We start from the raw sequence: 13,631 nt of genomic DNA, 5'->3' as shown, positions 1-13,631 counted from the left end.
TTGGGATGCCGATGCCACCTGACGACGCGAGAGAGTCGAGAAGTGAAGAATGTTTCGATGACGGATTGGAGAAGAAAGAAGGTTCAGCCCGCCCCGGCCTCCAAAAAGGAAATACCTTAGCGGCGGCAGTGGAGGTCAAGGCATGGAGCGAGCCAAGCTCCGCCCCGACCAGTGCGCCAGGCTCCAGAGGACGAGCGATCGGATTTTGACGCAAACCTGCCCCGCCCAGGATGCAACAGCCCCACTCTGACGCTGTTCTGCTGCGAACTCCCCAGGCGGCAGCGCCCAGCCGCTCAGGCACTGCCCACACCAATTCACGTGCTATGGCGATTGAATGCGTCAAGGGAATAACCCGTCAATTAACAGCGACGCGTTTTATTTACACATCGGGGTTATGTGACGATATCGGATCACCGATGCAAACGGACTGCTTACGATTGCCTATTGTTTCACCTTCAGAAACTTGATTGAATCAGCCTCATCGCAGGGGAAAAAAAAAAGTTTAAATTAATTACTGGATTAACGGTCCAAGCAACGGCGCATCGGATCTCGAATCGTCAAGGTTCTTTCGTTCCTACAACCTCACAACTCACGAGCCATGGATGACGATGATTTTGACGATATTCCTGACGAGGATCTGATGTTGGCCTTCACCCAGGCCACCAGCAACATCACACCACAGCACACCAGCAACAACAAGCAGCTTGCTTCATCGGCAAAACCACCAGCACAAGCTTGGCCAATATCCGATTCCGCAAGACGGATCGATACATCAACCGTATCGCAGGGTCAGACTATAGCTGGTGGGCGTGCTAAAACAGCAAGCAAACCGACCACGTTAACGACCACGTCTCGCCCATCCCAAGCTCAGTCTAGCCAGCGTAAGAATCTGCGTCAGACGACACTATGGGGTGGCACGCTGGAGGAGGATGCGCAACCCGCCCCGCAAGCGGTGTCGAATCGACCATTCCGCGCCGATATGCCCCCGGAACAACCCACTCACCATGAAATCGATGAAGAAGAAATGAAAACATGGGTATATCCGATGAATCTGGGGCCTATTCGAGACTACCAGTTCAGCATCGTCAAGAATGGCCTCTTCAACAACACATTGGTCGCCCTCCCCACGGGCTTGGGAAAGACATTTATTGCTGCGACAATCATGCTAAACTACATCCGCTGGACAAAAACCGCAAAGGCTGTCTTTGTTGCTCCAACGAAACCCCTGGCTTCACAACAAGTCCAGGCATGTCTCAGCATAGCGGGCATCCCGCGATCTCAGGCCACTCTCCTAACCGGAGAGACTCCTCCTGTTCTACGTGAGGATGAATGGGCAACAAGGCGCTTATTCTTCATGACTCCTCAAACGCTGATGAACGACCTCTCCAAGGGCTATGCTGATCCAAAGTCGATTGTGCTGCTGGTTATTGACGAGGCGCATCGCGCAACTGGAGACTATGCATACGTCAAGGTGGTCGAGTTCCTAAGGCGCTTTTCCAAGAGTTTTCGAATTCTTGCTCTAACTGCAACACCAGGATCGTCTCTTGAAGGTGTACAGGATGTTATTGACAATTTGGGAATTTCTCACGTCGAGATCAGAACCGAAGAGTCGATCGACATTCGTCAATATGTGCACTCGAGAGACATTAACACGATAACATTCGACCCGTCTGACGAAATGATGGAAGTCAGAGACCTGTTCTCCAAGGCCCTGAAGCCCCTTGTCAGCAAGCTGAGCTCACAAAATATCTACTACGGCAGGGACCCTATGAGCCTGACTACCTACGGCCTGATGAAAGCCAGGAATGACTGGATGGCAGGTCCGGGTAGGCACGTAAACCAAGGAACCAAATTCAGTGTCATAGCCACATTTGCGATTCTCCAGAGTTTGGCGCATTCCATCAAACTACTCAACTTCCATGGCATCAAACCGTTCTACAATAATCTGGCAGAATTCCGCAGCACCGAGGAGGAGAAAGGAGGAAAGGGATCAAAGCTCAAGCGGCAAGTCCTCGAGGACGAAAACTTTCAGAAAATGATGGACATGATAGAGGGTTGGATGAAGATCGATGGGTTCCTCGGACATCCAAAGCTGGAATATCTGTGCGAGACCCTAGTCAACCACTTCATGGATGCTGGCGAGGGGTCTAATACCAGAGCCATTGTATTCAGTGAATACCGAGACAGTGCCGAAGAGATTGTACGGATTCTCAACAAGCAACCCCTTATCAAGGCTACAGTCTTCGTCGGACAGGCGGACTCAAAGAGGAGCGAGGGCATGAAACAGAAACAGCAAATTGAGACGATCGAGAAGTTCAAGAACGGTGCTTACAACGTTCTGGTCGCAACGTCCATCGGCGAGGAGGGTCTTGATATTGGCCAAGTGGATCTCATCGTATGCTACGATGCATCAGCGTCACCGATCCGAATGCTTCAGCGTATGGGTCGTACCGGCCGCAAGAGAGCGGGTAACATTGTCCTCTTGTTGATGAAAGGGAAAGAGGAAGACAAATTCAACGAGGCGAAGGACAACTACGCAACGATGCAGAGAATGATTTGCGAGGGCAGCCGCTTCACTTTTCGCCACGACCTCTCTTCACGAATCGTGCCACGAGACATACGACCTGAGGTGGAAAAGAAGGTCGTGGAGATTCCACTTGAGAACTCACAAAATCCAGAGCTCCCAGAACCCAAAAAGTCTGCCGCAAGAATGAAGAAAAAGCCGGCAAAGAAGAAGTTCAACATGCCTGACGGCGTTGAGACAGGGTTTATCAAGGCTTCTTTCTTTGGTCAAGCTGGAGCTAAGACAGCCAAACCACCCGCTAAGCCTCCTGCGCCTAAGGAAATCGACTTCATTGCCGAACGGCCTAAACTTGAAAGCGTTTTGCTGAGCAAGTCACAAGAAAACGAGCTCCGCAGAAACTATACGAAGATACCATTGGGACAATCCAAGGTTGAGGAGCTGGATATCGATTGGTACCGTCATTCGTCATCAAGACGAGTGGTTCAGAAAACCGTGCACGTCAAGCACGGAGAATATCACAAGCGATGCGTAAAGGTCTTTAGGAGACTGGCCAAGTCTCAAAGTCCTGCCAACAGGTATACTAAGCCGTACGGTGAAACGGACACGTCCTCCTGGGACTCTATACCGGTGCCACCCTTTGCGGACGAAACAGAAGGAGGAACGCCACAACAGGGGAAAAAGAAGAGGCCACGGCTTGAGAGTGGTAAGGAAGCGGATGAAGTAGAGCAAATTGCCGGACCCAAGAAACGTCAAGCCACTGCAAAAGCCAAATCTACTGGGGTCTCCAAACAGCCCAGCAAGCCACGAGCACGACATTCTGCTCTTATAAGCGATTGTGAGGAGGGTGCCAACGAAGATGATGAAGATGAAGAGGAAAATACACCCCGAAACTCCCGCAACACGGGTCGTGCACGTGGCGGCGGCCGGAAAAAGAAATCTCAAGCCAGACGAGGGGACCCTAACGTGGACTACGGTGACGACTGCACCCGCACCAGCGACATGGAAATGGGGACAGACGGGTCTGACGACGGTGCCGACCTCGATGACTTCATCGTTAGCGATGGTGAAGTCACCTCGAGCTTACAGCATCGTCCCCGTGGGTCCACCTCGCCGACAACAGCTCCTGACGTAGGATCGTCTTCCTTGCCCTCGAAAACGGGACGCAAGCTTCAAGTGGCAGATCCCTTCGCGTCGGATGAAGATGATGACGACGTCTTTGGATCCAAATCTAAGCCGGCAACCGCAGCGGCAGCGGCAGCTAGAGGCTCGTTGCCATCAACAATAATACGAGAGAAGCCCAAGCCGTTTTACGTGCCGGTAGAGATACCGGCAACCCAGGACACGACGGACGGAGACGACGACTTGGCCGATATCGGATTTCTGTCTGCTAAGAGAAAGACAGAAGACACGGGTACGGGGATGCGAACGGGGAGTCCAGGACATGCAAAGGCCGATGACATCTCGAGAGTGGGCGGTGGTGGGGATCAAATTCGAGAGAAACCGTCTGGCGGAGCGGCGTCCCATGCCAGAGCGAGGAAGCGAACTGTGGTGATGGATAGCGATGACGACGAGGAATGATCACTCATATGTGCTTGGTGTCATGGCCGAATGAGGGCTTCTATATGGTTATAGCAGTCATTCTTCACGCGGTGGTTCATATATTTCGGTGTTCGGGGTTTCGGGCGGTTCAAAAGGGGACTAGGGACATAGGACCGGTCAGATGGCGAAGGTTATTGATATATTACGGTATGTGACGATGCTAATAGATTCTTACTGCACGATGTGAATGACTTTTGCTTTTCATATGCCCAGGCTGATAACCTACGTGAAGAGTGAAGAAAGCCACAGAATCATATCCAGGTATAACAGGACGTACTCGTCTGGACTAGAACATGTTTCCCTTGAGCGTATCAAAACCTGATGTGTATGCTGTCCGATATTATGAGTCTTCTTGACTCCTGTCAGCTTCGACGTGCATTTTGTCATTAAGTGATGCAATAGTGTGACATGCCATGAACCGACATGAACTTGAACTGAAGTGAAACACCCAAGACAAAAGAGGACTTATAGAGGAAGCTGCGCCACATGTGGCGGTGCTAACTTGGACCACCGAGCGGATGTCCCAAACTTCCACAGGGACTTCGGGTGATCACAGGCAGGGTCGTGTTTTGCTAGCGTCTGTGGTTGCCACCGACAACCAGAAACTCTCCACTTTCGTCACTACACTTTTTGTTTCCCGAGAGCTGCCTGCGTGTGTCTGACCACTTGGCGATACCAACATTCCTTTTATCAATATCTTTCACAGCTCTTCCACTTGTACTAAACCTTATCAACGAATGACAGGAAGCTGTTGTCATTGAAGACCAAACCACCAACGGCAAGCAAGTCAATTGCTTGTGCTGTCCAACAAAACCGCGACGATTCGGCAACACGCTCGATAAGCTTCCAGCTCCGACCAGCGTTCAGTAGACGCTCGTCACCAGCAATCTTTCGTCGCCTACCACACCCGGGGAGCTCGGTTCGCGTCACCCTTTCGAAGCTGTTTAGTCGAGTCACAAATCCGTCACCATGTCGGACGTCGAGAATGTTGATTATCTCCAGCCGGGCTTCGACCCTCGGTCGCTGACCGTCCCGCGCCTGCGCTCCATCCTCGTCACCCACCAGGTGCCCTATTCCAGCACGGCAAAGAAGGGCCAGCTCGTCGACCTGTTCAATGAGCATGTGGTGCCTCTGTCCAAGAAGTATCTAGCAAGCCGCACTGCCAAGAGGTCTAGCAAAGGTATTGTCGATGCTGACACGCAGAGTTCGGCGAGCACCGACTTCGACCAAGAGCTGCCGCCTCCTTCCCGAAGCACCCGTCGCTCGCGATCGCCGCGCAAGGTATCGAGGGTCAAGCAGGAGGAGCATGTCCCGGAGCACCACGCTCCTGTGACGCCAGCAGCGGCTCGTGGCACCACTACAAGCCAGAGGGTACCCCGCTCTGCAGCATCGCACGTATCTCATGCGCCGAGTGTTGCCGACACGGATGATACAGGGCACGAGGCAGAGACGTCTTTTCAAGAAACGTCCTATCAAGAAACGCCATCTACGCTCGGTAGGCACTTGCGTACGACGCCGGCTGTTAAGCATGAATCCGACGACGATTTCTTCAAGCGAACCCCTGCGACCGCGAGTGTATTCACGAATGACAATCCCTTCCAGGCCGGGAGCCCTCCGGCGCCTCCTTCGACGGTAAAGACTCCAAGCCACCGTCGCAAAACGAGTGGTCTGGATTCTGCTTACACCAGAACCCCCTCTACTGTTGCTTCGCGAAGACGGACAGATGGCCCGCAATACGACGAGTCAGAGGCACCCGACACGACATCATCGATCAGGAGTTACGAGCCCAGTTCGACGTCTACGGTTAGGACATACCAATTGCCTTTTGGCCGCAAGCACTCTACACCAAAGACCCCAAGGTCACCCGAATATTCCGAAATGTCCATGGTCTCGAATGTTGCCGACTCGTCATACATTGCCGATTCGTCGTATGTTGAGGCCGGAGAGGAGTTTACTCCAGATGAGCAGTTGGCTTTAATGCAAGAGGAGATCGACAATCCTGCTCTGGCTGCTCAAAGGAACAAGAAAGTCAGCCGTAGGGGAAGAAGCCCTCTGACCACTCCATTGTGGGTCCTCCTCACCACCCTTTTCGTCGCATACGCGGGCTGGTACAGACAGGAGAAGATCGCCGTTGGCTACTGCGGTCTCGGGCGGGAATCGCGCCAGATTGTCGGGAGAAGTATCAAATTGCCTGACTGGGCGACAGAAGTAACCGACAAGATCGGCCTCCACGATTTTGAGGTCCCAGAATGGGCCGGTCCGTTCCTCGAACCCGACTGCGAACCGTGCCCTCCACATGCGTACTGCTACGATGCTTTCATTGCCCGCTGCGAGCCTGGCTTCGTCCTTAAGCCTCATCCGCTCGCTTTCGGAGGTCTCGTTCCCCTGCCGCCTACTTGCGAACCCGACGGCGAGAAGGCGCGTAAAGTTCAAGCCGTCGCCAACAAGGCCGTTGAGGAGCTGCGGGACCGTAGAGCCAAGTACGAGTGTGGGGAGCCCTTGGAACCCGAGGGTAAGCCTCTGGAGAGCCCTGCGATCGACGAACAAGAGCTTAAGGAGTCTCTGAGCAAGAAGCGGAGCAAACGGATGGCTGCCGAAGAGTTCGAGGAGCTTTGGGCCGCGGCCTTGGGAGAAGTCAAGGCTCGGGATGAGGTTGAAGTCCACGTAACGGACTCCTACTATGAGTAAGTTCCCAAGAAATATTTACTTTGAACAATGTGTTATGACCACAAAAAAAGCTCTTTCTGACCACGCCTGGACTAACCAGACCGGTTGCTTCCGAACCACTAGAAAAAGAGGTGCCTCTGGCTTTCCAACCACCAAGCTATCGTCCAGCTCTCTCGCTCGCCTTTCGTACTCCTGCGCGCTCCGCCGATCCGTCAAGCTTGGATTGGCTCGACATCGACTCAGCATTGGTGGAGTAATCCTCTCACTACTCTCACTCATCTACGGCCGCAACGCCTACCGCTCCCACCGCGCCGTCGCCCGCCAGATCCCCGGTCTGGTCGACCAGGTTCTCGACCGCCTGGCTCTCCAAAAGGAGATGGCCTTCGAGTCGGACGGCGACCACGACGCCTTTTTGTTCCTGCCCAACCTGCGCGACGACGTGCTCCGATCCGTGCACCGCCTCGCCGAGCGCGAGCGCGTGTGGAAGAAGGTGGCGGCCGTCGTGGAGCAGAACAGCAACGTCCGCACGGGACAGCGCGAGAGCAGCAGCGGCGAGATCGCCCGCGCGTGGGAGTGGATCGGTCCCAGCCGGCCTGGGATCACGGGCGGGGAGGCTAGGAGGCGTTTGAAGTCTAGCAACAATACTCAACGAGTTTCTTGGGGCCCGGATGTCAAGACTGAGGCTGAAGTGGAGGAGGAGCAGCAGCAGCAGCAGCAGGTGGTGAAGGGGGAGGAAGATCAACTGAAGTTTGAGACTCCTACTCATCCGCCTGCGAGGGCCGGCGGCGGTAGTAGGTTTGGATTCAGGAAGTGGACTGAGGGGAGGCCGATTTACTAGATTGCCTATTTCATGTCCTTGCTTTCAACGGGTACTACTTTACTCGTCTATGAGAAGGCAGATTCAGTTGTTACATATGTACATATACTTGATGTGTATTCGTTCTTCCTGTTACTTCTCCCCGCAAATTTCTCTTTGTTCGTTGGTGGTCTTTTTCTGTGGGTTCATAGACCGTGTTGGTTGTCCTTGTTGACTGTTAGGGAGGCGTTTAGGGGTAGGAGAGCAACGAGGAAGTTAAATGTGAGAGAGAAAGGAATGATTGGTTGCCTTGCTCACCTTCATATTTTATCGCTTGCCGTATCTTGTGACGCGCGAACACTATGTCTAGAACAAGTATCCTCATGATTCCCCTGATCGTTATTTGAACCCTCAACGCCGTTTCTCGTCACCTCAAAGTGGTTACTGAAACAATCAGCTAAGCTTAAGCCTCTTCTGCCCCGTCCCCCTTCCTTTACTGATCTCATGTACCTTGAAGTAGCAAGTTCAGATGAACACACATGGCTACTTTCTTTGCCCTCAATATTTCAGTCCAAAGATACGCTCTATTACGCTCTATTAAATGCTTCTATCTCCATTTTTTTTGCCCTTTTATATATCCTTTTTTGTTCCATCCCCAACACTCTTACGCCCTGCTGCCACGAGTGTTGTGGATATCGAGCACGATAATATCGGTAGCACCAACGGTGGTCAGGTCGTCCATAACAGTGGCGATGCGCTTCTTCTCGACCATGGCGCTGACGGCAACCCAGCCCTCGTCCTCGAGCGAGGTGACGGTGGGGGCGCGCTTGCCGGGAGTGATCTTGGTGGCGTCGGCCAGACGGGTGCGCTCGACGTTGTACTGGCAGAGCACGTATTTTTGGGCGGTGATAACGCCACCAATACGGGCCGCGATCAGCTCGACCATCTCCGGGTTGCTGGGGGCCTTGGACTTAATGAGGATGGCGGAGGAGTCGACGACGGTGTCGATGGCCATGAGGCCGGCGGCCTTCATGGTCTCTCCGGACTCTGTTGTCGGGGAAAATGTTAGTTACTGAATCAGGGTTGGGGAGTGTCGCGGGGAATGCTGGATGAATTACTCACCAACAAGATCGACGATGCCGTCGGCGACACCGAGAGCGCAGGCAGCCTCGACACTGCCGCTGAGCTCAATGATCTTAGTCTTGAGCTTACGGTCAGCCAATTGGGAGGCATCCGCATCCACAAGACCCTCCTGCTCCAGCTCGAGACGGGCAAAGTATTCTTGCGCAAGGTGAACAAAGCTAGTGCCGATATTCTTGCCGATCAAGTCCTTGCCAGTGGCGTACTCGCCCTTAACGGGAACCTGGACCTGGAGCTTGCAGGCGCCGAAGCCGAGCTCCATGACGGTATCGCAACCCTGAGGCTTGGCCTTCTCGCCGTGCTTCCACTCGCCGCTCTGGCGACGGGCGCTGGCAACGGCGCGGACGCCGGCATCGTGCTCCTGAACTTGGTCGTAGCCAGTGATACCGAGGTCGACACGGCCCTCACCAACGAAGGTGGGGATATCGGCGGCGGGAAGGAAGACGAGGGCGATGGGGAGGTTCTTGACGAGCGCAATGTCGAGGCGGTTCTCGCGTCTAAACTGGATGTCGGCGCCCTCGAGGAGGTTCAAGGCGGCTTGGAGAAGGCGGCCCTCTGCAGGAAGTTAGGCTCGTTAGATATCGACCGGAAACTCGGTATAATATGTCGTGACTCACTCTTGGGCACGGCAAAGAGAAGTCTGCCTTCGAGGCTTTGGAAGACGTCAGCTTGTATGCCTTTTTAATGGCCATTGTAACGGGGAGTCGGATCGAATTCGACCAACGGTGGTGGTGGGGATATGACTAACTGGTTTACCAAATCCATGATGGGCTATGTAGTGTACAAGACGAAAAAAAGCGTGGGTATATTTGCGAAGAGAAGTTGGCGTCGGTCGAGGGTTTGTGGACTGGAATTGGAGGTGAACAGTTAGTCAGATTTGGAAACAAAGAAGAGAGAGTTCTTCAGGACTTGTTGGAAGAGATGCCAGTAGAGGGAAGTACCAGGACAGGATACAAGTACAAGGTGAGCTGGCGGGGGTGGATGACATACCTCGGACGACACTAGACAACTGCAGCTTCCGTTGGTATGGAATATGGATCGGATTGAAGTGGACGTCGGGAGCAAAGATGGAGATTGTCCTGGACGGGTAGGCGCTTCTCTGGAAGTCGGAATTTTCCTGATTTGGCGCATCCAGGACAATGGAGCCCACCAAAGGCGACCAAAGGCCCACGTTCCTGAATCGGAGCTAAAAGATGGTGACTGGAGATTTGTCTGTGTGACTGGGTGCCCCTCGCCGTTTCCGTCCCGCGTTGATCGACCAGTGGTGGACAGTGGGGGTTGCGGCGGGGCTCCCCGACCCGCACAAGTCGGGTATCGGCCTGTCGGAGTGATTTTAGCTAATCAAGTACCGCGGTACCATTGTCGTCATAACCTCGAATTGGGTTTCCATTTGGCTTCAAAGATATCCCTTTCCCATCCGTCCAAAACATGCTTCCATCTGCTTCAATCTCACTGTCGGGACCGACGGGCCGTGCGGTGCAGCGCCTGCCCCGCATACCCCTCTGTGAAGGAAAGCACTGGTAGATATATGGAAGGAGGCTGTCATTGATGAGAAAGAGCACAAGGCTATGGGAAGGCACACACGAATACAGGAAGGAAGGAAGCTATTCACAGACGGAAGGAAGCCAGGCACACAGGGAAAGCCGGTACCTGGCAAGGCCTAACCGTGACAGGAAGGAAGGTTGACCACGAGATTCCTGTAGCTGTTCTTTATTACATTTCAATCAATTCCATTGACACACAAGCCTTTTCGCCTTGACATTCAATCTCACCCTGAAGCACGTGTCGGAACGCGCTCCAGATCTGCAAGGTACATTGTCCCTGTCTCAGGTACTGAATGAAAGTTACCGTGCTGTACAGGTATAGCGCATCCAAATGTACCGGATTTGGGGTCCTTCAGGGTCCAAGTGTACAACAGGAGCAGATATGCGCTGCGGTGGTGATTCTGTCCTGCGTAGAAACCATCACCAGAAAGACCCCTGTCAACTCCCGACACTGAGGATACGTCACCCCTTTCCATTTTCCTCCCAAATTCCATGCGCCGGGGCTCACTCCCGACGGCCAAACTCTAGAACCGTATCTGATACGTAACGGCGTACCAGATGAAGTACCTCTAGGGGGCACGCAGGGCTGGGCTTACACCATCCCCTGATAAGAGGACCATGACACTTTTTTAGAATGGCAACATTTCCATCTTGACAAACGTCTAAACATGCGTCGTTTCTGGCCACCTCACTCGCTTTCTTGGTTCACTTTCTTGGCTCGTTTGCTTCGCTTCTGCTTTTCGCTTTCAATCCTCTCGTTCAGTATCCCTTATCTCAACCCTCTCCATCTGCCGCGCCGCATAAACCCCCAGATATCGCTTGTGTTCCCATTCCCAACTGAGACCGAGACGGAAAGCGTGTACAGCGGCTGAACCGCATGCGGCACGATCCACGACAGTAGGCGCAACCGTATCCTACGCTTTGTAGTTTCCTCACATTGCGCCTCCCATCCCTTTCGGTTGAGGACAGGCATTAGTGTAATGCGCATCTGCTAGGTAAGCGAAATCACCAGAGCTCCTTTAGTTTGAAGATCCAGAAGCTGTACTCCATGGGCACGACGAACGCCATACACTAGGTATCGGGGAGTAGCAGCAGCAACTGTACATACCCTCTCTTCGAGACTCGATATGGACGCAATGCGCGCCCACCATGTCCTACATCGCAACGGCGCAATGACTGATTCGATACCTCCTACAGACGGCAAGACATTCGACCGCATCTCTGCGCCTTTCGAACCACAGGAACCGAAATATCCCACTTCAGAACCGCCATTTCCCGACTTCGAAGACCAGGGCAAGGAGGAGGAGGGCTTGTGTCCCAATCAGTGGGCGGCTTCCGCTGAACAACAAGACAACAGTGGTAGTGACTCTGAAGGAGAGAACGTCGAAATGTCAACTTGGAGGGGGAAGCCATCGGTGAAGGGGAGTACCGAGACTATGCGCATGCTCTTGTTGACATGCGTCTCGGTTGGCATCACCTTCACATGGGGTGTTGAAATGACGTGTAAGTCTCGGATGCCATGATTGTTATCCTGGAATTTGGAGACCTGTGAACAGCAGCTAACCAAGCGATGCTCAGACTGCACGCCCTACCTTCTCTCGCTGGGACTTACCAAGGGCCAAACATCGCTCGTCTGGGTTGCCGGACCTTTATCTGGCTTGATAGTACAACCGATAATAGGCGTCATCGCGGATCAGTCAAAGTCAAGATGGGGCAGAAGGCGACCTGTCATCGTTATTGGGTCCATCGTTACAGCATTCGCTCTCATGGCCCTGGGCTTTACCAAGGAGATAGTGGCCTACTTCATCTGGGATCCGACGTATGCCAGAGCGTGCACCATTGCTGTTGCTGTCCTTTCGCTCTACTGCGTTGACTTTGCCATCAACGCCGGTAAGGCTCACTCTTATGCCCCTGAGGTTTAGTATCACAGTACTAACGCATATGTGAAGTCATGTCTTGCGCGAGAAGCTTGGTTGTAGATACTCTGCCGATTGAAAAACAACAAAGCGGCGCAGCATGGGGTAAGTTTCCTAAATCACCTTCTAGACTGTGTGTCATTCTAACTTTGCCTTAGCAAGTCGTATGGGATCACTGGGACACATTATCGGTTACGGTATGGGGGCAATCGACCTTCTCCGCCTTTTTGGAACGTCTTTGGGAGACACACAATTCAAGCAACTTACCGTCATCGCCGCTCTTGGAATGCTCGTTACCTCTTCCGTAACCTGCTGGGCAGTGACTGAGCGGGTTCTTGTCACTGTCCGGCCCGATCCTCGTCGTCATTCGGGCCGCTTCAAGGTCGTGCGCCAAATCGTGTCGACCCTCATTACCTTACCTCCTCGCATCCGCGCCATCTGCTATGCAGTCTTTTGGTCCTGGATCGGTTGGTTCCCATTCATCATCTACAGCAGCACCTGGGTAGGCGAGACCTACTTCCGGTACGACGTGCCCGCCGACACCCGCGGCTCAAGCGACGCCCTGGGCGACATGGGCCGGATTGGCAGCACCGCCCTGACCGTCTACTCAACCATGACCTTCATCAGCGCCTGGATTCTGCCGCCCTTCATCCGCGCGCCCGAGGACAACACCTTCACGCACCGCCCACCCGCCAGCATCGCCAGCTTCGTCGAGACGGTCAACAAGTACAAGCCCGACCTGCTGAGCGCCTGGATCGCCAGCCACCTCATGTTCGCCTTCGCCATGTTCCTGACCCCCTTCGCCGCCTCGTTCCGCTTCGCCACCGTCCTGGTCGCCCTGTGCGGCATCCCCTGGAGCATCGCCATGTGGGCGCCCACCACGTTTTTGGGCGTAGAAGTCAACAAGCTCAGCGGCGCTCCCGACCCCATGTCCCCATCCACTTCCACCACCAATCCGTCCTACAGAAGACTATCCACCAGCAGCATCGAGATGCGCTTCGTCAACGAGCCTAGCGCCGGCGGCGCTGTTGAGGAAGCCACCGCAGGGAACAGCAGCTCAACGGGCGAGCTAAGCGGCATCTACTTTGGCATTCTCAACATCTACACCACCATCCCGCAGTTCATCGCCACCTTCATGAGTACCATCGTCTTCGCCATCCTGGAACCGGGCAAGAGCCCGGAGCTGGCGACGGACGCGCATCCGAGCGAGCACGCCAACACGGACGGACCGAACGCGATTGCCGTGTGCATGTTTATTGGAGCTATCAGCTCGTTGGTGGCGGCGTATGCTACTGCTAAGATGAGGGATATATGATATGGTTTTTTTCGTTTGGTTAGTAACAGATGCGTTGGGATTTTTCGCAGCAGGCATAAAGACGGAACAGGATATGACGTACGTACGTTCCTTGGGCCACTTGTCTCGGTGTGGATACATAATGTGTGTT

The 13,631-nt window shown here is 53.7% G+C and overlaps 4 protein-coding genes across 4 annotated transcripts; 3 read left to right on the top strand and 1 right to left on the bottom strand.

Annotated features, from left to right (window-relative positions):
• Window positions 1–344: 344 nt before the first annotated feature.
• B0H65DRAFT_479963 (uncharacterized protein) lies at window positions 345–4,301 on the top strand. Its single transcript, XM_062827555.1, has one exon. The coding sequence runs from the start codon at window positions 599–601 to the stop codon at window positions 4,100–4,102; it is 3,504 nt and encodes a 1,167-aa protein (XP_062676978.1). The 5' UTR covers window positions 345–598; the 3' UTR covers window positions 4,103–4,301.
• Window positions 4,302–5,092: 791 nt separating this feature from the next.
• On the top strand, window positions 5,093–7,877 carry B0H65DRAFT_583057 (Man1-Src1p-C-terminal domain-containing protein; the record flags this gene model as incomplete). The annotated part of the gene is made up of 2 exons (XM_062830869.1): window positions 5,093–6,807; window positions 6,914–7,877. The coding sequence occupies 2 exons, from the start codon at window positions 5,093–5,095 to the stop codon at window positions 7,626–7,628; spliced, it is 2,430 nt and encodes an 809-aa protein (XP_062676977.1). The 3' UTR covers window positions 7,629–7,877.
• Window positions 7,878–8,131: 254 nt separating this feature from the next.
• B0H65DRAFT_333091 (ATP phosphoribosyltransferase) lies at window positions 8,132–9,940 on the bottom strand. Its single transcript, XM_062823532.1, has 5 exons — window positions 9,717–9,940; window positions 9,475–9,573; window positions 9,344–9,378; window positions 8,709–9,281; window positions 8,132–8,633 (listed from the first exon to the last, which is right to left on the bottom strand). Exons 2-5 carry the CDS (start codon window positions 9,489–9,491, stop codon window positions 8,251–8,253), a joined length of 1,008 nt encoding a protein of 335 aa, XP_062676976.1. The 5' UTR covers window positions 9,492–9,573; window positions 9,717–9,940; the 3' UTR covers window positions 8,132–8,250.
• A 1,457-nt stretch (window positions 9,941–11,397) lies between these two features.
• Window positions 11,398–13,501, top strand: B0H65DRAFT_512493 (uncharacterized protein; the record flags this gene model as incomplete). Its single annotated transcript, XM_062828577.1, has 4 exons — window positions 11,398–11,773; window positions 11,849–12,160; window positions 12,220–12,291; window positions 12,345–13,501. 4 exons carry the CDS (start codon window positions 11,398–11,400, stop codon window positions 13,499–13,501), a joined length of 1,917 nt encoding a protein of 638 aa, XP_062676975.1.
• Between the last annotated feature and the right edge of the window lie 130 nt (window positions 13,502–13,631).

Source organism: Neurospora tetraspora, assembly GCF_033439725.1.
Source record: "Neurospora tetraspora strain CBS 560.94 chromosome Unknown B0H65scaffold_9, whole genome shotgun sequence".
NCBI lineage: Eukaryota > Fungi > Ascomycota > Sordariomycetes > Sordariales > Sordariaceae > Neurospora > Neurospora tetraspora.
The sequence above is the reverse complement of the archived record's forward strand: the minus strand, read 5'-3'. Positions and strand labels throughout refer to the sequence as shown.

Excerpts from the sequence above, each read along its gene's own strand:
- B0H65DRAFT_479963 (XM_062827555.1), top strand. The coding sequence starts at position 599 with ATGGATGACGATGATTTTGACGATATTCCTGACGAGGATCTGATGTTG.
- B0H65DRAFT_333091 (XM_062823532.1), bottom strand. Across the intron at positions 9,282-9,343 it reads TCTCTTTGCCGTGCCCAAGA|AGGGCCGCCTTCTCCAAGCC; the intron begins GTGAGTCACGAC and ends AACTTCCTGCAG. Across the intron at positions 8,634-8,708 it reads CGGCATCGTCGATCTTGTTG|AGTCCGGAGAGACCATGAAG; the intron begins GTGAGTAATTCA and ends CCCCGACAACAG.